This window comes from Parasteatoda tepidariorum, chromosome 4 (genome assembly GCF_043381705.1).
Source record: "Parasteatoda tepidariorum isolate YZ-2023 chromosome 4, CAS_Ptep_4.0, whole genome shotgun sequence".
Classification (NCBI taxonomy): domain Eukaryota; kingdom Metazoa; phylum Arthropoda; class Arachnida; order Araneae; family Theridiidae; genus Parasteatoda; species Parasteatoda tepidariorum.
Genome location: NC_092207.1, coordinates 23,723,386 through 23,750,395, shown reverse-complemented (window position 1 = coordinate 23,750,395; position 27,010 = coordinate 23,723,386). Strand labels below are relative to the sequence as shown.

The following is a 27,010-nucleotide window of genomic DNA, read 5'->3' as shown; positions in this document are numbered from 1 at the left end:
AGAACATTTTATTTAAAAATACAGCTATCCATGAAAATTTACGATTACGTATTTTTCTATTGGCTATTTTTTGCAGAGTTAACAGTTAATAATTAGCGGTGTCAACAGCCAGTTGCGGTTTTTAACTTTTGTGCGATTTTTTTATAGTTAAAAAATGCATTCATTTTTTTTATTAGTGGTACACAGCGTTACGAAAAATTTAGAAAGGGTACACAAAAGTCAAAAGTTTGGGAAACACTGATGCAAGCAATAGGTTGCTTAGGTAAGTGGGAAAAAAACCTAAATGACGAGAGTTAATGAATACCAGGAAGGTCACTTTAATAGAATTTTTGGAATTAAATTGCTGTCATATTGAAAAGTTGCCCAAATTTAGGATGATTTAGGACAAACTTAGGAAGCTTCCTAAATTGGAAGACCGAATTTAGGAAACCGCTCCTGACTTAGGTAGGCAGTGGCGACTACCTAGTCTAATGTATGGAATATGATGAAAAACTCTGTGGCGCGTCAGCCCATGAAGGGGCAAGACCTACTGGGCCCTTCTTAGTTTTCTTGACCTTGGGCCCTGGATTGCAGGGAGTGATGTTCTGGTTAGGTGGTCAACCGAGCTCAAACCCCCCAGTATTTAGTCCCCAATCATGATTGGTACTCATTTTATCGACCCACTGAAAGGATGAAAAGTTTATTCTACCTTACCCGGTCCCAGAATAGAACCCCGGACTTGCAGCACCGGAAGGTGAAGCGCAACCATTCAATCACTGGATGTGGAGTATGAAGAAATTCCAATTCTTGTAGTTTTGCATTACTCATTTGTGTAGTGTGTTGCTTTGCATTGCCAAGCAATAAGATGATCTGTTGACCAATCTTTAGTTTTTGCATTATTTCGTCAAGTTTATCACATTATATTTCCACTGTTTCAAATGAACCAGGTTTCATAAAATCCTAATGGATCACACATGCGTACCAAACACTCAACATCAGCATTTTTTTTTTCTTTTTGTGTGTGAATATTACGCTTTGGTAGAGCCAAACACACTATTTGTATTTCGCATAGTCTTCATTGCCATAGTTCTACGCAATAACTCATAATTAAAAATGGTATAAATTTTCAAAGATTCAATAAAATTAATTTTTTTTTAAAAATGCTATTAGTACTTTTTAAGCTACGATAACTTCGTTAAGCAAGTGCGATATTAACGGTTCAAGGAAGAAAATACCCATACAATCTACTGAGTTGACGCATACAATCTACAAATTTAATCTTTAATAAAAAAAAATACGGTCATTTATAAAAATTGATAAGGTATTAATTAATTGATATTAATTATTGACATAACGCATTTTTAATTGATATTTGAAATTGCTGCCAGATATTTATTAACTACTTTAAAATATTACTAAACATTAAGTTGGGTATAATTCTTAATTTCGTTTTATTTTGTCACCAGGTAACATAATATGTAATTTTTATTAGCTTATTTACTTCAAAATGAAAGAACACATTCATAAAATTTAATTTTTCTCTTCGACATTTGTTTATTAATATCCATCTCATATTTTTAGAACGAAAATTGCAATCCTTATGAAAATTATTTTACCTGTAAATTACTTTACTTTTAAAAAATTATTTGTAAAACTTGAATAACTAAAAGTAGATAAAAAGACATGATCTTCCATGAGAAAATTGTTATTGAAAAAATATGCTTGAAGCAAAAGGACTTATGATAGAAAAAATGAAGAACTGACACGAGAAATACTAAATAGCGAATTTATGTCCTATTATTCAAATTGGAAATGATATCTAAACTTTCGCTTAAGCAATTTAAAATAGAAGTGGTCACAATAGAAGTTACAACAAAGTAATCTTCTCAGTAGCAGTATTTGAGTGATCATATTAAGAGTAGCCATAAGTGATGGTCATAACACGGATAACATGTTATCCCGAAATCTGTCCGTGGCTAGTGGCAATTTGATATTTAAAATATCATGATCTATATATGTCAATTTCTGAAATTATGGCTCATTGTCAGGCGGATTTTCTTTCTCTCCAAGATCATAGAGTTGTTCTGAAAAATAAAATGTCATCCAATTAACGGGAAATAGTCCCAACAACAACAACCATCGACAATATAAAAATTATTAAAACAATTTAATTTATATCAGTTACCATTTTCAATATCTCTTCAACTTTATTTATTATTATAACCAAACCAACGATAAAAAATTATAACCGAAATGAAATTAAACAGAAAATTAAAATGATTCATTCTTGCTACTTTTTGATGCTCCTTCTTTGGCCGGATAGTTTCCACTTGATATTTGATCCAAATGTACTTGCCTTACTGAATTCCCTTTTGCCTTTGTGCATATGTATCCCTTTCAAATAATTCTAATCGTTTCCTCAAATGCAAAGAGAAAACTTTACTATCGTACAAGCAAAACTATATATTTGAATAAATCAACAAAAAATTCTAGTTCCTTCCCTGAGTGGCCACCGTGGACTGCTTAGACATACACTTTAGACATACATATCTGAGATCAACGGGTCATGACTATTTGCAGTCATCTGGGACTGGTAGATGCAGATACCGGCCCTCTTTGCGTCCATAGCATGCTCATGACAAAAGAGCGCCTCAGTATATGCTCCAATGTTCCGAAATTTTTTCATTTTATGTGACTAGCAGAATCGTTGCTGGGCAGTTCATCGGCAAACAATAAACAGGTCGGTCACTTAAGCATAACAAAAAACAAATTCCATCTGCAAAATCAATTGAATGATACTCTATACAGAACATAAAGCCCATTCCTTGTATAACACACATTGTATGGTATACAATTTTACTTCACGCGCCAAATAAAACTCAACAGTTACTCATTGGCCTTAGAGTACCATGTAAATAACAAGGGTCACTAGTTGGAATATTGAAAAGATTGAGGGAAAAGTGTTCCTATTAGTGATAGTTCATCAGTGTGAAAATAATTTTTTTAAAGTGACTGATGAGCAGGTGATAGAAAATTTTAAGGAAGAAAACAATAAAAATAATGGAAAATATATAAATAAAATCCGAAGCTGACGTCGTCAAGGGGCACCAGCCTCGGAAGTCGTAAAAACGCAAAACCTTTTCTATCGAGAGAGCATGACAAATGTCTAATATTTGCTCTCTCTGTACCCCAAAGGTTTTGCAAGAAGTCCAGAAAGAGAGAATACATAATACAAAATCAAAATGCAAAAGTACGAAGGGAAAAACAATGTTCAAAAACCTACTACAAAATATTCCTCTGTTAAACTATGGTTTTTCAGATTGTTGTGTGCTTTAGTTTAACAAAGTAATATTTTGTAGTAGATTTTTGAACAATGTTCAAAAACCTACTACAAAATATTCCTCTGTTAAACTATGGTTTTTAAGATTGTTATGTGTTTTAGTTTAACAAAGGAATATTTTGCAGTAGATTTTTGAACAATGTTCAAAAACCTACAACAAAATATTCCTCTCTTAAACTATGGTTTTTCAGATTGTTGTGTGCTTTAGTTAAACAAAAATATATTTTCTAGTCGATTTTTGAACAATGTTCAGAAACCTACTACAGTAGATTTTCGAACATTGTTTTTCTTTTTGTACTTTTGCATTTTGTTTTTGTATTATGTATTCTCCTTTTTTTCTCTTTCTGGACTTCTTCCAAAACCTTTGGAGTACAAACAGAGCATATATTAGACATTTGTCATGATTTCTCGATAGAAAAGGTTTTACGTTCTTATGACTTTCGGGGCTGGTACCCCTTGACGACGTCAGCTTCGGATGTCATTAATATATTTTCCATTATTTTTATTGTTTTCTTCCTTAAAATTTTCTATTGGTTTTAATTTTCTTATGGAATTTCTACTGCATTGCGCAACTTTCCTTTAGAATTGCAGTTCTTAAAAGTTTTGTACATGATTAATGATTTCTCGTCTTATTACTGATGAGTAGGCAATTTGAGTGCCTTAGGAACTTTGATCCGTGAAGGTCATAGTATTAGCTGGTAAGTAATTTCCAATTGAACATGCAATAATCATTTGCAAGAAATTACTGTGAAATTCTTCTTCCTTAAGTTTATTGTAATTTTTGGTTGGATATTGATGTCCCGCAATTCACAAAAAAATTGAGATTACTTTACCTCCTTCTCACTGTCACAGAGTGCGAAAATATATCAACGTGGAAAATTCTGTAATTTCTCTCCATGACTGAAAAAGTTCTAGTGAAGAAAGAATGATAAAAATGAAAAAAAATCAGAGTGATAAAGGATTTCTAGACGAAGATCATAATGGTAGCAAAATTGCTCGGGAAAAGCATTTTGAAGCATTTCTTGGCTGAAATTCTAAACATTTATGGCAATGATAGCTTGGAACTTTTTTTTATCTGAAAAACAAAGATATAGAGGAACGGTGTTCACTTTTTTTCTAAAAAAGTGGATAAATCCAACATCTCTTTAAAAATGCGTTATTTCAAAAACTCCATCTCCAAGGAAACGACACGGTAAATTCTTTATTTGCAGAAGATTTTGCCAGACTTTTCAAATAACTTGATTTTTATCAAGTACTGTATGAAAATTCTCTTTTGTTTCGTTATTTTAGCAAACAATTATCCTTTAAAGTTTTTTAGTGGAGTGGCTTGTATTAATATTATTTATAAAAATAAGGAAATAGTAATAAATATTTTTTGCAACTGTTCTCAATGTTTTCTTTGTTATTTTTACTCCCTGCAAACTTACATTTCTCAGATGATGACTTTAGAAATAGTTTTCATTAGAAAATATATGGTTGGACTAAGCTACTCTGTTCTTTTCGTAATTTTGTCCACTAGTTTTCTGAATTTCTACTGTAAAAGAAATCAATAGAAACAAATTGAAACACCATGCATCAACTTTATAAGGTCAAAAATTGCTGAATTGTCTCTCCAACTAGTAAAAAAGTACATAGATTTTTTATAGAAATTTTAAATTAAGCAAAATAGCACTCACTAACGGGGTTCGGAAAATAGAAGAATATAGGTAGGAGAAAAAGTCCACCTCTTCGAATACGTAAATACTGCTCAGTGAGGAATGATAGTAAAAAGAATATAGGTAGGAGAAAAAGTCCACCTCTTCGAATACGTAAATACTGCTCAGTGAGGTATGCTAGTAAGAAGAATATAGGTAGGAGAAAAAGTCCACCTCTTCGAATACATAAATACTGCTCAGTGAGGTATGCTAGTAAGAAGAATATAGGTAGGAGAAAAAAGTCCACCTCTTCGAATACGTTAATACTGCTCAGTGAGGTATGCTAGTAAGAAGAATATAGGTAGGAGAAAAAGTCCAACTCTTCGAATACGTAACGTAAATACTGCTCAGTGAGGTATGCTAGTAAGAAGAATATAGGTAGGAGAAAAAGTCCACCTCTTCGAATACATAACTACTGCTCAGTGTGATATGCCATACCAGAAAAATAAATTACAGGGGGAGCAGCAACATACTCAGATTAAGCAGAGCATCATATGTACTAAGATCCAGCGACAGTCAAGAGGTACCTCACCTGCGTACCGGTTGTTGGACAACTCAGCATGTACGGTTGTGTACGCTTCCTCCCGCCAACCACCATTTTATTCTTTCTTTCTAAGTCAAAATGTGTTAGCAGATTTAATCAACATGGATGCATGATATAAATGTATTTTTAAAGAAATATCTTAGTTGATAGAACAGTTATCACTAATAGTTTATCAATAGTGTAAAAATGTCGAGCAAACCAACAATAAATAAAAAGAGAACTTTTCTTCTCCTCAACCCCAATTTGAGAGGAGAGGCGGGTGCAAACCCATTTCAAGAACCACTGCCATTGGCTCTGCTGGGGCTCCAACATCTGTTGAGGTCCTGCAGTGCCGGGAGTTAATTCATCATATTAGTCAGGAAAACAAACGCATCAAGGTACAATGGATCCCTGGACACTGCGGCATTTATGGGAACGATTAAGCAGATCTTCTCGCACGAAAAGGTACTCTTCTACAGCAAACAAATGAATCTGGGCTGTCTTTTCACTCGAAAAAGCTCTTCTGGAAACAAGCTTTGAAGTCGAAATTCAAAACACAAATAAAAGATAGGATTAAATCCAAGACCTGGAGTAGTGAAGATCTTGCTAATATACCCGATTGCCCAAGATGTGAGGCAGTGGCATTGTTCCGGCTGGTTAAGGTACATGACTGCCTGAGTGAACATCTCCATACAATTGGTATTTTCGACTCCCCTCTTTGTTCATTATGCGATATGGGAGAACCTCTGAATAGAGCTGATCTGCGTCTATGCGGGACATTTCGTGGCTCTGCCGACTCCGAGATCGCCCTGTATTGGAGAGCTAGGGAACGTCTGAGGCTTCAATGACTTCGGTCAATATTTGTAATCGCTAGCTCATTGTTTCGCATTGGCTTGCTCTTATAAATGTAACATGCCTTGCCATTGGAAATAAAAAAAAAGAACCACTGCTGCTGTGACCCTAAAATGATGCTTTTCTTTTATGCACAGTATCCACACCAGACCTTGACTGGTTTACATTATGTCTATGAAAGCTAACCTTATTCCCCTATGTTTATTCTTCGTGTGAAACATCCATTTCTTGGATTTTTTACAGTTCTGTCAATCTGTTTAGAAGTCTGTTCTAACTTTGAATCCCCCGGTATATGATATTATTAATGAAAGAGGATTAAAATTATAATTTAGTATTTACCTTGACAATAAAGATTTTTTTCGTTCCAAACATTTCCCCGTATGCATGTCATTAGTTCGTCAGGACTACGTATGAAACCTTTTTCACAAACTAACTCAGCAGTCTTTCGAGTTAGCTGAATCCTACCATAATTTATATGTAAGTGAGGGTCCACGCATGTTGGAGCTGCAAGTAAAAATAAATAACTTAAATATCCTCAACAAATAAGAATAAGAGCTTCAAATTCCCTTAATACGCGGCAATCTGAATTTCGGAAAAGTTCTAAGACTTAGATTAGGTTCAAAATAAATCAATTAGTTTCTTATACGGTCGTCTCCCTAAAACATTTAACCCATCTACAGATATAATTTGACAATTCGTCAATCGTTAAGCTAAAGTTATTTTGGTGCTTTTGAAAATCATGAAATTGACTAATTTTTCATGAAACACGAGCCCTCAAATATTAGGTAAAATTGGTCTCTTTTCTCGTGCTTCGTTTCAATGCATTCCGAGAGTCTGATTTTAAAACCATTTGTTTTGCGGGACAGGATAGTACCGGGAATACATACTATTAAGCTGGTTTTACAGATTAAATTCCAGGCGATGAAATTCCATACTCTTAATGTTTTATGTTGTATTTCCTTATTAATTGAGTCAATTGATTTGTTGCCTTAAGTCTAATTTTCTTGGTTAAATTTTCATTCTCAATAAAGTTAAACTTGCTACTCATTTCCCAGGTGACAATTTTTCCAAGAACAAAAAAAATCACAAATAAAGAACACTGCGATTAAAGTTTTTAAAGAACACTATAAAAAAATCTGTTATATTACGGGAGACTTCTGAAAGCAAGATTGCTAGAGATAAGCCATATGATACGAGAAAAAAAAAACAAGTTGACAGAGAATTTTCCTGTAACAAAACCCTATAGATAATGTTTGTACACATCAGATACTTTCTGCCGGTCAGAGTACGCTCCTCAGGAAACAGCAGAGAAGTTAGGCATAAAAATATTTGTATACCGTCTGGTTTGCGAAGTGAAATAGATTTTTCAAATTTTGATTAGTTTATTAATTTTATGTGATTTTACGTGATTTTTGAGATATCGGAAACCATCATGATCGGAAGAATCGTCTAAGTATTTTTATTCCTTCCCCGTCGTTAAACTATAGATAATGTTTGTACACATCAAAAATTTTCTGCGGTCTAGAGTATGGTCCTCAGAAAACAACAGAGTAATTTGGCATAAAGGTTTGGTTTGCAAAGTGAAATAGATTTTTAAAATTTTGATTAATTTTTTTAATTATGTTATATTTTGTGTGATTTTTGAGATATCAAAAATCATCATGATCGGAAGTATCATTTGAGAATTTTTATTTTTTCCCCATCGTTAAATTACAGACAATGTTTGCACACATCAGAAATTTTCGGCCGTCTAGAGTACGGTCTCTAGAAAACGGCAGAGTAATTTGGCATAAAGGTCTGGTTTGCAAAGTGAAATAGATTTTTAAAATTTTGATTAGTTTTTTAATTATTTTATTTTTTATGTGATTTTTGAGGCATCAAAAATCATAATGATCGGAAGAATCGTCTGAGAATTTTTATTTTTTCCCCATCGTTAAACTACAGACAATGTTTGCACACATCAGAAATTTTCGGCCGTCTAGAGTACGGTCTGTAGGAAACAGCAGAGTAATTTGGCATAAAGGTCTGGTTTATATTATGAAATAGATTTTTAAAATTTCGATTAATTTTTTAATTATTTTATTTTTTGTGTGATTTTTCGTGATTTTTGAATTATTAAAAACCATCCTGATTGAAAAAATTTTCTGAAAATTTTTATTTTTTTTCATCGTTAAGTTTAGACTTCCTGAAGCGGGATTCGAATTCGTGACCTTCTTTATATGAGGTCAACTCCTTGATCATCATGACTGCCAGCATCTGTATTCGTCGTATAAATCATAATATCAAAGTGTTTCATATTCAAAACTGAACAAAACTGTATTAATGGTTACAGATTTTATTTGCTAAACGAAAAAATGTTTCTTTTGGCAGATTATGATGTAGTTTTACAGTACATTTCCGTAATTTTAATGAACTGAAATTTTCTGTCGGAACGTTACCGAATCATCATGTTTATTAACAGAAATTTTTTGCATCGTACATTTAATGAATATAAATTTAATCGTTAAAACAAATTCAGGATAAAAGATAAATATATACATCAATTGGAGACAACAAAATGAAAAAAAAAACAAGCTGAGAAATATCGGAGGTTAAAAATCACAGTTTTAAGATTTAAAACCAATTTATACTTGGTGAGCTTTTAACTTCAATATCTTAAATATGCTTCCATTTTCTTATCACGCGATTTTCATTGTAGGGTGAAAAAAGAGTTTACAATATATTTTCCTCTATTTGGAATAAGTTATAGACACTATCTACCAATAAGTATTTGGACACGTGTGATTGAAAAGAAAAACAAACTTTATTCATAATCAATAGTTGGTAGAGCCTCCACGAGAGGCAATTACAGCGTGAACCCTCCGGGGCATACTTTCCGCACGTCTTTGTGTGACAGTATTTTCTTCCACTCGGCTTGGAGAAGACATGTAGTAAGTTCCTTCACCGATTTTGGACGGGTAGTACACCCCTTAATTCTGCGATCCAACTCGTCCCAGAGGTTCTTGATAGGGTTCAGGTCTGGGCTCTGGGCAGGCCAGTCCATTCGATTAACCCCATTGGCACCATACCAAGCCTTGGTGACCCTCGCAACATGACAGCTGGCATTGTCGTCCTGGAAGTAACAGGGGTCCACCCCGTAAAACTGCCACAACGTAGGAAGCACATTATCATCCAAAATAGTGCAGTAAGCATCGGTGTTGAGCTTACCATGAATGAGGACCAAAGGTCCCTATCCGTACTAGGAGAAGCACCATTCACTTGCATAGGTGTCCAAATACTTATTGGTGGATAGTGTATTTACTTAGAATTTTGACATTTTAATCAACTGGCTATTTATTTTATGAAAAATGAAAACATCACATTCTAGAAACATTATAGCTAGCTGTAGATATAAAATCCCTTAGAATTATTATAACTTTTAAAATAATTGCGATGTGATAAGTTGTGAACGAATTTTAAAATCCTCAACTTAAATAATAAGTAAGTGAATCATACAATAAATTTTCATGTTGAAAACGTTTTCAATAATTTTCAAGCAGCAAATATGCTGAAAGAAATTTTCTGCTTGCAAATTTCTTTAAAAAAAATAAACAAGAATTTATGTAAATATACAAAGCTTAATTAGTTAGAATTTTATTATTTTCTTTTAACTATAAACCTTTTTGACGTTTACTTAAATTATTTTTGTATACTTAATAGATGAGTAGCGGGGTTAATTCTGATTTCAAAATTAAAAATATAAGATGAATAATTAAGGATCAGCTCATTAAATATCTCTTTTTAAAATGCGTCTGTAAATAATTTTGAAGTGCTTAATATTTTTTGAAATGTCTTTATTCATTTTTACAAAAATATTAAACTAAGAAAAATTTTTTCGAAAAATTTAAACACAGATTGTTTATATAAGTAATCAAATAATTAAAGAAAGAAATGTGAGAATAAATATTAATTTAAATAATAGAACTCTAATTTAATGCAAAATTAAAATATTTTTTTGACTTTTTATTTTTTGCCAAGTTTTTGATTCTATACTTTATTTTTATTGCAACGAATTTTTTTCTACTTATTTAATTTTCTTGACTATCAAATTTTTTTAATTGCTCGAGTCATTTAAAAACGATCATCCTTAATGGGCTTTTGTTGTTTGGCTTTTCTATATTAAATTAAATTTATTAAGTCGCATATCTTTATTATATCTAAGCATTTCAATACACATAAACAATGTAAAAATTGTTTTATAAAAACTAATTAGTTTTATTTTTACCATAAACTATTAAAACTGATCTCTCTAAATTAAATAAGCGATGATTAAATATATGTTTTTAAAACATATGGCTCAGGGGGATTATTTGAATACAAAATTAATATTTTTAACACTGAACTGTAAACTAATTGATACAGATTATAACTAATTCAGATTTTTATCATAATTTTGTGTAACAATATTATGGTGAAAACATTTATATTAAAATGTTTTTACCATATATTTTATATAAGTCAGTTTAGCGAATAGTGATTTCATTACATCCTCAGTTTGAATTTTTTTGACAAAGAAGTAATGCGAAAAAAATACGCGAATCAATAAAAAATGGGCCTAGAATAATTATTATTATAAATTTATTATTAAAGTATTTAATGCATTCTTGTTTTTATGGGAATAATTATCAAATTCATAATATTGCAGAGAGCTAGTCTATACGAATTCCGTACCCGGCTTGCACCGACCACAGTGCTGACGTAAAATATCCTCAGTGATAGACTGATCATGGATTAGAGTTACCATCGGGTTAACCGTGAGAGGTTTTCGTGTTTTTCTTCACCTTGTAACGCAAAGGCAAGTTTGTCAAAAAGTACTCCACGAAGGCTAGTTTAACGATGCTTGATCTAAGAGTTCCCTTGTCCTTTGGGTTGGGTTCAAAATTACAAGGCTACGGAGATCATAAAAACATCAACAGTCGTAAACTCAGAATTCAGTCGGCTGTTCATCACCAGTTATAAAATTTAAAAATAAATAAATAATAAACTAAAATGTAGCTGAGAGCAATAATGAACCACTTCTTTATGCAAGTCAATTTAATTTAAATCATAAAATATCACTTCCTACGTTTCCTTCTTTAATTTCGCACCTCTTGAACGCTTATTTAACTCTTAAAAAAACATTTTCTTTTGGAATTAAATTTGAACAAGCTCTGAATAATAAATCAGCTTAAAAAAATACTTTAAATGAAGCGGTAGAATGAAAAATAGTCGAAACTTTTTTTCCCCCTCGTTTCGGGTGGAATTAATTGAGGTTCCTTTTTTAAATTCAATACTTTACTCAAACTATTTTTAGAAAATACTGTTCTTTCTGAAATAATTTAATAACTTCGCTGAAAAAGTACTATACATAACATAAAATATAAAGGTTGCCCAAATGAAAAGTGAATACGTGTAAAAATGTTATGAAAAGTGAATACGTATAATTATGTTATGAAAAGTGAATACGTGTAATAATGTTATAAAAAATGAATGCGTGTAATAATGTTATGAAAAGTGAATACGTGTAAAATGTATGAGCGCAATTGTGCCACCATTCTGGAATGTAAGACGCGTAGGGGGTGAGTTTCCCTAAACTTAAATAAAGTCGTGCTAACTATGAAAACGTACTAAGTAGAGCAATGCACTACTTTTGGACCATTGTTAAAATTTTAATTCTCAAATTACGGTAAAATTATTGGCAGCAGTCTGTCCATTTAATTAACAGTTAAGTTTACGATTAGGAGCAATTCCTTATCTTTATGAGTTTGAAACCGTTTACAAATGCATAGTCTTGAAGCTGTACATATGAAATTTAACGGGGTATTGGAATTAAAGTTGTGGTTGATATGTGTTTTGTCAAGTGAGTCGAGTAATGTGACTTAATTATTTTGTCTAGTAGGGCCACTTATCGTGAAAGAGGGGAAATACTAGAATTTCTTTCTGCCAAGAAGCATTGTGGAGCTGCCATTTAAGCATAATTGTAGGTTTCCATAGTCCATTTCCATAGTCCAAGATCACAAATTGAGAAGTACAGAACACTGGAAATTCCGCACGTGTTGAAAGAATGGAGGAAATATTGAGTTGTCAACACTAGTATTCAAACCTCAGTTCAGCCAGTTATGAGAAGGACAGATTATCTCTCAGCTAAAGTATGTTCTCATAACTAAGTGACTTTATAAAGTGTTCACTATATAATTATTCTTACAAAATTACTAGGCTATTGTGCAAAACATTCGATGTTGGAAAATAAAAATATGAATTTGTAACCCTTATCAAATTGCTTAGTACCCAGTTTTCAAAGCGCATGCGTTCGATTTTTGATAGCTGTGGTTCTAGTTGGCACGGATGAAATTCTGGTTGTTCAACGGTATTAGGTTGAAACAGTCCAGCCAATAAACAATTTTTACACTCATATTTACGACACATTACGCCTCTAACAATTAATGTAATGCTGGCTGTTTTGGACAGATTCATCTTTGACGTAACTTTTACATCCATTTTAAATGCTCTCATGTCAACTGTGATCAATCATTTATATTTAAATTGTGGTACAAAACTCCTAACTTCTTTAATGACCCTAAATGATTGCTTTAATACCACGATTGTATTTCTAAAGCTGTCTCACTTGTCCCCTTTTTAATTGGGCAACTCAAATAGGATGCTAGGATGCATGCGCTAATATAAACCACTATGACTATATTACTTTTACCTTACTAACCTAACTATATATATATATATNAATATATATATATACATGTATATTTCGCATAATTAATATAAGAAGAATGAAAAATATAAGCTGGGATAAGAAAAATATTTCAATAACTGTTAAAAAGTTATAGCTGTTATTTTGAAACTGGCCACTTTATTCCATCTGTTCCTTTAAAAGCAGTTTACTAAAATAATCGATAAATTCAGAATGATCATATTTTGCCTGTCTTTGGTATTTTGCTCATCGACTGTGACTGGGGGGAGGGGGAAATCTTAATGCAAACAAACAGATCTCGGCTCTTTAACTTTCCTCGTGATATAAACATTCTCGCTTTTAAAAGCTCTCCCAAACTTTTTTCTTATTCATTTTTTTTCACAACAAAGTGGGGTCTCTTAGGGTTTTAGCGTCAGTTTTGCGTCAGTTTGTGTTGCTTTCGGATTTATTTTGCTCACTTTTCCTAACTTCTTTCTTTTGGAAAGCCTTGACTCAAATTATCATGGCGAGAAAGTGTTATTTATGAAAGGATGAATATACTTGCATGATAAAAAAAATTAGGAGATCAAAAAGGAAGAAAAAAGCCGTAGAAAGTGCATAGTTTCTTCACAAACAATACTGAAAGAAAGAAAGCGCAACAAACATTTTTTACTAGTAAATCAGGCAATATAGGACTTAATGCTTCTCTGTGCTTCGAGACTTTCGACACTCAGTCCACATTTTAAATTTAGTTATTTTTTCTTGTAAAAAGTCTTTGTTGCTTTGTTATTTTAATTTAAAACAATATTAATATGTTTTGTCAATTAAAACTTCGGAATAATTGGAATAGCGCTTTCAAAAATTATTTCTTAAAGGTAAGCACATTTTCTTTTATATGTTTTCCTGAAAATTGACGGAAAAACATCATTAACCCCTTCCTTCTCGCTCCCGTGAAAATGACGGGGTGAGATTTCGCCCTTTATTTCTCGCTCCCGTGGTATTTTCGGGCTGGAGTGTTCAGTAGTAACGTGCCAATAAGAATAAATTTAATTCATTTCTTTTGCCCGGAAAACATTTTATTTCTCGATTTACACACCAGATGTCAGTACCAGGATATATTTAAGGTAATTGTAGATAGTTAGTTTATTTTAAACTAGATGTCACCACTAATCAAATACGTGTATTTGGGATAGGTGATATGAAAATATCACGGGAACCGTTTTCATGACCGTTTTCTGGAAAATTAACCGATTGTTAAGGGGTTAAAATCTAGTTTTAATGTATATGGCAGATTTTGTAATAATCTAAGATGACACCAAAATTTAAGGTACTAAAACTTATATTTTACTAATATTTTATCATTTGTGATTTTCGTTTCTAAACTTAGGCTTAGTGGCGCAAAAAACCCCGTACTGTAGTATAATTTCTTTCGATATTGCTTTATCCCGAGCGAGTATTTTAAACAAAGGCGCCCCATCGCGAAAAGATTACAAGGCGTGATGACGCTCTTATATCTAAAAGGAACATTCAAAAATAAAATAAACTATTAATTCTAATTATCAAACTAATAAAAAATTACTATTATAATGATTGTACGAAATCATGTACTATCCCTGTATTTATACGGCGTATCTGAATCATAATAAACAAAACTGAAATTATTCATAAGGGAAATGCAGTTTTACTTGAGTTAAATTTTTTTGAAACTGTGACCTTTATCATAATTATCGAAACTGGTTTTCTATCTCTTTTTAAGCTTATGTTTTCAGTATGTATGTGTTTATGTGTGTTTTTAATGTCTAAGATATGAAGCTGGGATTATAACCAACAAATATTTCATCGGTCAGCAAATATTTCGATTCTTACTTACTCGTTAAGAGGTAGGCTCTGACTTCACAGATATGAAGAGGTTTAGAAGATAAAGATTTTATTTGTATTCCTATAGTATTTCTATTTTCCGGACTAGGACAGTTGTGAATTTTCCATCCTATGGGAGCTGAAATTTACGAACAAAATGTCAACATAAAAGTTTTGAAATCGAAATTGTATAAAGATTAATGTATGTATATCTAGTTCATACAATTACTATCTCTTTCACTTCCGCAATTGTGTGTTATCCCATTACTCTTCAAAAGGACAACTTTATAAGCAATTTCTCCTGAAATTACAAAAAAAAAATTTAAAAAAATCACATAATACAAAAATGTGGTGCACAATTATTATGCTGTTTTTTTTAAAACTTATATAAAAGGTATCATATATCCAGTCTTGGTATCATATATCCTGACCAGTATAGTTCTGAATCATAAAAGTAAATACAAAATTAAAATAGAATTCAACAAATGACATTCTAGACCAGATTTAAGAATCCGTTGACATTTAAAAAATCATAAACAGGAAGAGAACATGCATGAATTTCTTCCCAAATAAGTTCCAAACTGTCCAAAGTAGAGCCGTGATGGCTCAAGGGATAGAGAGTTCGCCTTCCAATGAGGTAAATTGGGTTCGAATCTCGGCGATGGCTGGTCGATACGAATCAGCATCTGGCTTGCACCGACCACAGTGCTGACGTGAAATATCCTCAGTGGTAGGTGGATCATGGGAGTCCCTTTGCTGTCAGGCTAACTGTGGGAGGTTTTACTCTCCGTGTAACGCAAACGCTGGTTAGTTCCCACAAAAAGTCCTCCACGAAGGCAAATTTCTCCCAATACTTGATCCAGGAGTTCCCTTACCTTCTGGTTTGGGTTTAAAATTACAAGGCTGCTGAGTTGAACGTTAGAAGTCATAAACCCAAAAACTAGATCTGCTGTTCAACGACGGTTATAAAATATAAAATATAAAAACAGTCCAAAGTGTGTTCAGGTAAAGCATGGTGTTGGTGGCATTGGGAGCAAATTGGCTATGTTTTTATACCCTCAGAAAAAAATTAACTCCTTAAGTGGTCGCTGGCGAGGCGCGAGATGGTGGTTCAGATTTTCCTATTATAAGAAAGGGTCAAGGCTAGACCTGGTCTACTTCCTCGATACCAGTGGTGAGTAAAACGCATCAACCAATTCTTCTTAATTTGAGATTGTTTCTTTACAAATGTGTTGTATTTTATGCTAGCAATCAAACCTCTAAGAGTATAAAAATGACAAAACATTCAAAGATTTTTTAAAAAGCTTTGGAAAATATGAAGTGCAACGATATTTAAAATAATTTTTCTTCAAAAGGAAAAAAAAATTGCTTCCGTTTTCATATTAAAATCATGCTGCCGATTTGTAATTTCAAAACCACTAATTATTAACTTTATTCACTCACCCCCCCCTTAGTAATAGTAAATAACAAGTTTTATTAAATAACTAGGGTCCTAGCTCTATATTTATCACTTAACTAGATGTTATAATGAAAATAAAGTTAGTTTTAAAGAAAGAAGAATTCAATTACTTTCAGTTTTAGTTGGACAGGGTCACTGCTTTCCATTAAATATAAAGGAAATATGATAAATGGTTTTAGAAAGGGAAAAAAAAGTTAACAAATTATAAAACTAGTCTTAGATTTTTCTAAAATTTAAAGGGTCACCAAGAGTACTATTGTAATATACAGAAGTACCTTTGTCAGCGCTGAGGCAAAAAAGGAAAAAAAAAATATTCAATTTTTTCCATCTTGTTCTTCGATGCTATATTGATGAAATTACGAAGCGATTGTATTGAGTACTATAACGAAACGATTGCCTGTCTCATGAACTTGTTCATTCGTGCTTATTGCGTTGTGTTTTAAGCGGAAGATGAATTTAATGTTGTTGTTTTTTCATTCCTTACATTAGCACTGACGAAGTGCATCTATATAATACTGAAACAATTGTTTGTATCATAAACTTGTTTTCATTCTTTCTACTTTCTTTATTTTAAAACTGACTAAGTGCTTCTCTATAATGCAGAAGCAATCATCTGGATCAAGAACTTTCTTATTCATGTATTATGTTATGTTTTATGAGTAGAAGATGTGCCATGGAAGAAAATGAAGCAGGATGAAAGCTTTCTATTCTCTTTGTTTCAAAACTAAGTGTTCCTATATAATACTGAAACAATCAAGAATTAGTTCTTTCCTCCTTATTATGTAATGTTTTAAGCCGAAGATGTAACGTAGCAGAAAATGAAGCAGAATGAAATGCTTCCTACATTTTTTTTTTATCTTGAAAGTATTTAAGTTCTTCTATATAATACCGATGAATTGTTTGTATCAGGAACTTGTCCATTCATACTTATTATGTCTTTTTTAATTTGGCTGTGAAACCTATTTATTTTTTCATCAATGATCGAATAATAAACTCACCTTGTGGCATGAAAATCATGATTCGAATCAATTCTCCAGGTTCCTGAAACATTCCCATCCAATAGCTGTCCCGACCAGGAGTTGTAGATGAACACGTAGTTTGATCGCCATCACTTGCGAGAAGAGCTTCATTTTCTTCTTTCGGTTCTTCCGTACTGGATTGGTTAGTGATTGACATCTCTGCTGGAAAATCTAAATTTCATGAAATATTACTTCAGTTAATATTAAAAGGCTGTAGTAATGAAAACTTAGAAGTAACCCTTAGTTAAATACTTTTAGGGAGGAGAAAATAAAAATATAAATGTGTCATATCCCTGATGCAATAGCTTTAGGTATGATTAAATTTTTTTGCAATTGGATTATTGTTTAATCTTAATTATTTATTAATTAGACTTTTTTTATCATTTATTTTTCACTCTTACTGGTACAGTATAAGTTCCTATTTTCCTAAAATATTAAGTTGTTGTGAAACAAAAAATATTTAGTATTTCATCTAACCCATTATCACGTTTGGAGAGAACTTTATCAGTTATATAGACTTAAGTCTGCAGCCTAACTGAAGCACAAACAATATTTAAAAAATTATTTTAAAAATTAATTGATTATATTTTTGTTGTAATTAGATTATTGTTTAATGATATTCTAACTAATTATGTATTTATTAGACCTTTTTTATTATTTATTTTTCACTCCTATTGGTACAGTATAAGTTCCTATTTTCATAAAATATTAAGTTGTTGTGAAACAAAAAGTATTTAGCATTTCATCTAACCCATTATCACGTTTGGAGAGAACTTTATCAGTTATATGGACTTAAGTCTGCAGCCTAACTGAAGCACAAACAATATTTAAAAAAAATTATTTCAAAAATTAAAATTTAGAAAAAAAGCATCTTGAATGTTGTTTTAGTAAAGCTCTTAAAAGTTATGTTTTTTTTCTTCAGAAAATGTGTTGTAAGATCATCATCTTTGTTATTCATTTGAAGTATATACAGATATAAGTTTGTGTTCTAACTTCCAAGCAAATAAAAATTCGCAGTGACCATTCCAGTAGACTACAGTTTGATATATGTTGTCTTCGTACCTGTTATAGAAGTTGCCACATAAACAGCTCTTACTATTGAAATTATTACATATAACATCTTACATAGCATGATATCAAATCAGCAATGTTTTTCGCTCAGCAAGGCTTCCTAGTCATTGTTTGAGATTTAAAAAAAATTATTTTTTTATTTAACGTTATATCTGTCGTTCGATTTAGAATCAGCATACTTCCGATTCAATTCAGCATACTTTCCATTTAAAATCTTGGTTGGTTGGTTCTAATGCTACTTGCCACACGGGCAAGCCTGCTTGGTGAAACCGAGCAAATTTAAGGCAGAGTGTAGAATTCTTGTTTTTCAGTGGCGCCATCTATGGCCAAGAATTCTACTTCTGCCACATCAGACGTCACACCTGTTTATAAGGTGAACCCATTCATACATCCATTCATTCATCCACAGATCGTAATTTTGATCTGAATCAGAGAACGACCAATCTCCAATTCAGTACCCCCAGAGGTTTTGATTTGTTATGGGAACATGAAGGACTTTGCGACTCGACAGAATTTTAACGTGCATCAGCCACCAACTACACGGGGAGTCTTAGGCCGGCAGGGTTCGAGACTGCGAACTGTCGGACATTTAAAATCTTTATAATTATAATAAATTTAAATCTCATTGCTTGATCAATTTCAACTTTCAACAGCGTAGTATGAAAGACAGAAACAAGTTCGTAAAATTTAAAAAAAAATTCTTTAAATCATGACTTTTAATGACTAAAAAGCAGTTTTGAGTTTTGCTTGAGACAATGACATATTACCGCACACAGGCGTGTCGCCAATCCAGTCTCCGTCGTCCTCGCATCTTCGAAAGAAGTTACCACCTATATAGCTCGTGGTTTCGCAATAATAGTAGATAACATCTCCAACAACGTAATATTCTTGTATGGGGCCATAACCTCCTCCTGCAGGGAAGTCTGGGGGGTTGCATTCTGGTGCTGAAAGTAAGAAGTCAGTAATAAGTTTATTAAAAAATCATTCTCATTTCTAACTTATTTTAAAACATTTTCTTAAAATCACTCAATTGTTGCAATCGATTATTTGAAGCTGAAACTCTTTTTCGTAGAAATCTCTAAAATAATTATCCCGTATTCTATTTCATTTCGTTCAGATACCCTTGACATGGAAGTTTTGTCCCCGGGGGCAGTTGGCTTTGTAGATATGAGAATAAGTAGATATACGGAAGAAGTTAATTTCTGTAAATATCGAGCTAAATTAGAGTTACTATTTCAACGAATTTTAAAAATATTGGCAAAGGTTAATCAATTTGGGTGATTTCTTAGCAGTATAATTTTACAAAACTCGGAAATGATATAATGATTCTTATAATTGTAAAAAATGAACGATATTTTTCTCTTAGTCAATAGGACTTAGTCCACTTTTAATAACAAGATGTTAGAAGAAGCAAGAGTTTAAAATAATTAATAATTAACTTTCATAACAACGACAATTAATTTTATTCATTTCAAAAGAGAATATAAATAAGCAAGGATAAAAGGCAAATACTTCGTCAAGATAACTTTAACTTTAACTTTAATAAACTTTAATAACTTTAATAAACTTTAAAAAAACATTTTTTTCAAAATTTATTTCTCCTTTTCATAGTAAAGTATTTATGGAAAATAGATGATATGTAAAGCAGCAAACTCATCATATAGCTGCAATTTTCTTTTGTTATAGAGCAAGAAGTTTTATACAATTTAAACGTAGAAATCTAACTGAGATCTTTGGATCTTCCTTGCTTTCTGAATAAAAACAATACTTTAAAGGAGTATTTTCACCTATACTTGTTATGTAAAAAAATTATGTGGTTCATGTCCTCTAAACCTCATCAAGAAAACTTTCATACATTTTATAATTTTTTGAGCAGACAAATTTTTTTACTGTAAGCAATTCCGGATCAAATTAGGGGGAAAAGTACAGGCACTATGAGTGCAGCATTTGTAAAATCCATTTTTACCGTAAAATTTTATACCCTAATTTTTAGAGTAAAATTTACTTAAATACTGTGTAATTTTTACGGTAAATAATACTGTAAAAATTACCTTAACCTCAACCACATCAAGGCAAATAAATATATTTTGCTTTCTTCCGACGCACATGTCACTGTATGCTATAATATGGTTTTAACATATAACTATCTGAAATAATCTTGAGTTGTAGCATTCTGAATTTACTTCAGATAACAAAACATGCAACTTCTCTCGCACCTCTAAATGCTACAGTTTTCTCCCACACTTACATATGAATTTTGCTGTCATGAATGTACAGAGCTAAAAAAAATAATAAACTGACCACTCTAAATAACTTTTAATCTAAAGATCGGATCTTCACGTTCTAGGACTCAATCTTAATTGCTCGAAGGGTTTATCTGAAATAAGTTAATTAACAAATGCAGACGATATTTTAAGTTACGAAAACGGACACACAAAAAAATCGTACTTTCTCTGAAGAAACATACCATTTTTTTGACTGATTGAAAAATATGATCGTCATAGTTTCGTCGAGAGAGCGAATCAGTGTTTGGACCCTTTAATGCTAATTTTATTTTTAGTGTATTTTTCTATTTCCTGAAGACTTTTTCAGCGAATTAAAAAATTTTGCACACAATTATATACTTAGTTTGTCCAAAAATAGTCCAAGCAAAAAAAATAAATTTACACTTATTATTTTTCCTAATAGTCGAAAAATATTGAACTGTAAAGCATTCAGTTTTTGAGATATTATTAAAAAATACAATATCACATGGCAAAACACAGAATTTTTGTGAAATTGGTAGAATATTTCCTGATAAATCGAATTTTAAATATACGACTTTTTTAAAATTTGATCTATTGATTGATCTCTATCTTCATTACTAAACTTTGAATCGCTCTCCTGATTTAACTATGCGCACCATCTTTCCCAGATTGCGAATTTCCCAAATATTTTTGGGGTCAAAATTCAGAATCCATCGAGAAAAAGGCATGTTTATTTAGAGAAAGTATAATTTTGTGTCTGATTTCGTAACTTAAAATATCGTCTGAACCTTATTAATTACCAAATTTGTAGTTACCTCCTCAAACCATTAAATATGAGTCCTGGGATGTGAAAATCCGAACGTAAGGCCAAAATTTATTCAGGGTGATCCGTCTATTTTTTGAACACCGTTTATATTCCACTTATATGCAACAGAAACTGATATTTTTGGGTATGGAAGTCCCGTTTAAAGGTCTAAGAGAAAAGTGAATTTCCTGGGTTTATTGATGCTCATTTTTGACATTTTTCTAGCAAATTCTACATTACTTAAATGGATGATACATGCTTGCATTATACTGTTCATTTCAACATGACCTCAGGTAGCTTTAATTTTCATATTTAACAAATCACATTTATGAAACACGTGTTTATATAGGTGATGAAAGATTAAATTAAAACTTATCTTAAAAATTTTCCTATATGCTTGCTCGCCGAGAAATATATTATTTTATTCGCACTTTCGACTTACAAGTTTTACACTTTATTTCAATTCCATTCAGAATCCAAGAATTTTCAGTCTGGATTATGAGAACGCGCTTAATGGTTTTCGTAATGTGGAAAACTTTGACCTTTTTACGCCACCACTGCGTCTTCATCACTCTTTCTGCAAGATATTTTCATTTTTCCTCCTGCGTCTTTTCCTATTACCTTAGCATTAAAAGTACTACGCAGTTTTTTCAAAGATATATTAAATGTTATTATACGAAAATTTGTCTATAGTACTACGTACTATTTTTATAGTACTTTATTTTTCCGAATTAAAAAGTATGTATAACTACAATTTTCGGGTGAAATCTTGACATTTCTACTTCGTTTTACTCCCGTGTGATGAGTGATGTAGAAAAAAATTTATTTTGTTCCAAACAAAATTTAAAAAATGACGCCTAGTTTTCCCTTATAATACGATTCTTGAATATTTTCTTACCTTTGCACTATTTCTTTTTGAATTTCTTTGCAGGAATTATATGCTCAGTTTTTGTTTATTTTTCTTTTCGATTTCTGTTAACTTTCCGAGTATTCTGATTAGTGTTTACTTAATGAGATCGAAAACTAGTAACGTCATATTCGCCAAATGTTTAGTAGTTAGGACACTTGGCGAATATTTTGCAAAGCGGTAAACATTCGGAAATTGCCTTGGATTAAAGTTCATTAGAAAATACCAATTTAAGTCTAGAAGTAATTGTAAAATATTTTAATAAAAAATTTGCTCTGTCTAGAACATGCTAAGTTCAGAGAATATCTCGGTAATATAAGATAGGAAACTTTGTAACTTTTTATAATTTTTCGCAATGCTGAAATTATTTTCTATTAAGAAGTGTGCATCAATTTATTAGAAAATACCCAAATACGTCAGGAAATATTTATATAATGGCTTAAAGAAAAAGAATATATAAGAAGAATATATTTCTTCAATAAAACAGGTCCCTTAGCGAATTTTTTGTTATTTAATACAGTACGAAAAGCATTTGAAGCATGTTTTTTATTTAAAAAAAAGAGCATCAGTTAGTGTGAAAATACTCTATTTACAGAAAATTTTACAGAAAGTCTTACCGAAAAGCTTGTTTTGTCCACAATAAGTTGAATTCAGAGAATATTTCGCTAACATAATGAAGGACACCTTGAGATTTTTTCAACTTTTTTTGCAATGTAAGAATCATTTGAAAATCATTATATATATATATTAAAAACTAGAAGCCAATTAGTTAGTATATATTGCTATATGTCATAAAATAATCATGGATAAATTTAAATGAAAGCTTTATAATTGGGGAACATGATAAGTTCAGTGAATATATCGTTAACATAAAGCAGCAAAATTTTTTCATTTGCGAATTTTGTAAAGATTTCTTTAATGCGTTAATTATTTGAAAATTATTTCATATTAAAATGTAAGCTGGACATCGGTGTGTAGGAATATACAGGTATATGATAAGAAACATTTTTTTCCTAATAATCGTGAAAATGACATTCAATTCAACTTGTAATAAATTATTTAGAATATATTTTGCTGTTAAAATAGTTTTTAAATATTTGAAGTATATAACAGTGTTTGTATTTCCTTTAAAACAATATATTATTTTTAATAATAATGCATTTTAAATTGAAATAATTATTATGTTTTATTAATAATTTTTTCCTTTATAGTAAATAATTAATAGTTTGTTACTTATTTCTTTTAAAGGCTCGAAAATGCATTAGAATATTTTTAAAAAAATTAAAAAGATAAAAAGTGAGAATTTTAAATAATAAATCAATTTACACGTGTAATAAATTCAAAAAACATTCTCACCTACTATAGTCAAAGATGCAATAAATCCAGCGAAACAAATAATTATGCTACTCACCAAATACATAGTTTTTGCCATATTTAAACAATAAAGAAATGTTTTTATTTTGTAAGAAAAAAACTAATAAAGCTTATTTCTAAACTGAAGAAAGCACGTCAACTGCGTGAATGAATTTGCATAAGCGCCATTACTAAAACCTTTTTTTAAATTTTTCATTCTTAAAAAAAAAGGTAAGTATTTTTTTTTTTTAAATGAAAAGAAAGGAATGCAGAGTCAGATTTCGTTAGAGAAAATTTTACTTATCAGCGAGGAAGCCACTTGTTCCGTTTCCTTCAGAGACATTCATTATCATGATATTTTGAAATTCATATCTGAGTACCTCTAAATCGTTGGAAAACGCAACCTCGGGAGACCAATAATTAGCGTTGCAAAAACGAAAATGTTTCGTCCATGTTTCGTCTGCAGAAGTGAGATATAAGGTATTCTAAAAAGAACATTGTTATCCATGCAGAATTCATGTTTACAATTTAAAAATTAAATTTTCTTTCTTTTTCTATTTTTATAAAGTAACTTACTAATTGGTTTTAGCATTTGGAATATAAAAATGTTCTTCTTTTTTTTAAATTTAGTGACATTTAAATTCTGTCGTATACTTAACTATAAAAATTTATAAGCATCAACAATTACACTAGGAAAAAATATTTTTTTCTGTTGCATGAGATTTCAAATCTGCATTTAGTTTTTCTCTGTAAGCTCCAGTTTTTTATAATATTTTTAGTTTATTTTTGTAGAAATATACAAGTTCAAAAACATTATATACAACATGAGATCGCATAAATGTTGCAAGAAAACTCTAGGGGAGTACTATTAGGACTAAAATTGCGCATAGAAATCCAGATCATAATAAGGAAGCCCCCTTAGTAAGGTATAACGACACTTACTGGTATGAGTTTCTAAGCAATTTCAATCCAGATTATTCGCTATAATTACCCTACAAGTGTGTCGCAGCATTTAGGGACCTCTTGTTGTTTATAACGCTTGTAAACTTGTACATTTCAGCAAAAAATAGAGTAAAAATATCATTAAAAAAATCTGTAGAATTAAGAGCAAGCCTGTTTTCAGATTTCAAATTTCCTCACTCGAATTAGGCAATATCAAGTATTTGCATAAATGTAACAAAAAAAATTTATTCCCCAGTGTCAATTATATTTTATTTATTTATTTAGTCAAATAAGAGTTCTAAATGCCATGTTATTCTATAAATGTCACACATAATTGTCTTGTTATTTTATCAAATTTATATCTTAAAGGGCAATATTTAGCAGATATTAAACTTTCTAAATGTTGCTTTTTCTGTTCATGATTACTTATGACTTTTCCAGTTAAAATTAATCGAATTAGCGTAATGATTATTTTTTTTTGGTTCGAAAACTTTTACACGAAAATGATTTTTGAAAAAATTATCAACTTCGTGTGCTATATTCTTATTATATATAGTACATAATTGGATTTTAATAGTGGATACATTTTATCCTTGTTCATTTTGAGATACAGAACCTTATAGCCTATTTTTTCTTCTGTCTTGTCTAATTTGTGATGTCCTTCGACTGGCAGAAAAAGTATAATAAGATTGGAATAACTTGTATAAAGATGAAACATACAAGAAAAGCTCCAATTTCCTCTTTCAACTTTTCCGGATGGATTTGGTTACCGATTGGTATTCTTCATTGGAAAAACTAATTTAATGAAATATTACTTCTATAATATTACTTCAACTTTCCTTATTGTAGTGCATCTACCCTCTTACAATCAGCTCTCAAAAAGTACGGTGATCTTAATACAGCTCTCCCGGCTTCTCACAAAACAGCAATGAATCAACTAGTGGTATCCGTTCATCGAATTCTATCACAGATATCATTCTGGTGAGGGAGTACTGCAGTGCATCTACCACTACAAAAATATAATTCCAATTCACTACTATATAAGACATGTTAACTAGATTCTATGGTGTGGTACCTTTTCATAGATGAAGGTTGACATAGTCCATAACTTCTCACCCCCACTTTATAATGAAAATGCTTTTTTTATTTTATTTTATAACAGTCATTAAACAGTGTGTCCAATTTTTGGGTTTACGACTACTAAAGTTCAACTGCGTAGCCTTGTAATTTCAAACCCAATCTAAAAGACAAGTGAACTTCTGGATCAAGTATTGAGAGAAATTTTGCCTTCGTGGAGGACTAACCCGCATTTGCGTTACATGGAGAGGAAGACCACGAGAACCTCTCACGGTGAGCCTGACAGCAAGAGGATTCTAACCCATGATCCGTCAACCACTGAGGAAATTTCACGCCAGCACTGCTGTCGGGGCGAGCCGAATGCGGAATTCGTATCGACCAGCCATTGCCAGGATTCGAACCCGGTTCACATTATTTGAAGGCGAGCGCTCTATCCCCTGAGCCATCGCTGCTCAAAATGCTTTTATGGAGAGAAACAAAATATATGTACAAAAAATAGTGCGTGCAGTCCCTCCGCGAGGAAGAAGTTAAACTTCGCAACCTGCGACGTTAATTGTAGAAGAATCAGCAGTCGTAGAAGGATCACTAGTTCTATTCAACGACTCTTCTTCCTGCTCCGCTCGCTTCCGTGCTCTGTAATCACAGTAATATAGTGCATTTTTCCCTCGTGGACCTCTCGAACCAGTGGAAGTGCTTGTGGTTGCCTCGTCGTCTCGCCATGGAAAATGTATTTGTATTAATAATGTATGTGCATGCGTCATAATGTAATTTCAGAAGAGAAAACCTAACAATCAATTGATATTCACAAGAGACGTACCTTGACGTAACCTTATATATCCGTCGCATTGTCCGTGGGATTGTTTTCACTCATTTTTTACAATTGTTATCCACTAAATTTTAAAAAAAATTGCTACCCTATTAAATTATATGTGTATCAAAACAAACTAAAAAAATATTTATAGAAAAACAATACTTTTATGACTTTTATTATTTTTATGCTAATGAGAACCAAAACAATATGGAAATGAATGAGGGTAAACTGAATCCTACCACGTGATTTCCCGGCCAATAAAAATGTAGTGTTAAAAACGTTTAACGCAATCTTGTTGGAAGTCGCATAAGAAGTATAACTTCAATAACCTTAAGATGTAATAACTTCAAGCATAATAGATTGTCGCAAAAT

At 31.6% G+C, this 27,010-nt stretch overlaps 1 protein-coding gene across 1 annotated transcript; it reads right to left on the bottom strand.

The window, feature by feature from the left end:
* Window positions 1–1,751: 1,751 nt before the first annotated feature.
* On the bottom strand, window positions 1,752–24,161 carry LOC107454011 (uncharacterized). Its single transcript, XM_016071056.3, has 7 exons — window positions 23,812–24,161; window positions 19,265–19,441; window positions 17,406–17,597; window positions 15,172–15,249; window positions 14,962–15,087; window positions 6,728–6,892; window positions 1,752–2,063 (listed from the first exon to the last, which is right to left on the bottom strand). The coding sequence occupies exons 1-7, from the start codon at window positions 23,885–23,887 to the stop codon at window positions 2,011–2,013; spliced, it is 867 nt and encodes a 288-aa protein (XP_015926542.1). The 5' UTR covers window positions 23,888–24,161; the 3' UTR covers window positions 1,752–2,010.
* Window positions 24,162–27,010: the final 2,849 nt, after the last annotated feature.

Excerpts from the sequence above, each read along its gene's own strand:
- LOC107454011 (XM_016071056.3), bottom strand. The coding sequence starts at position 23,887 with ATGGCAAAAACTATGTATTTGGTGAGTAGCATAATTATTTGTTTCGCT. Across the intron at positions 15,250-17,405 it reads CATGATTTTCATGCCACAAG|GAGAAATTGCTTATAAAGTT; the intron begins GTGAGTTTATTA and ends TTGTAATTTCAG. Across the intron at positions 15,088-15,171 it reads AAGTGAAAGAGATAGTAATT|CTCCCATAGGATGGAAAATT; the intron begins GTATGAACTAGA and ends CGTAAATTTCAG.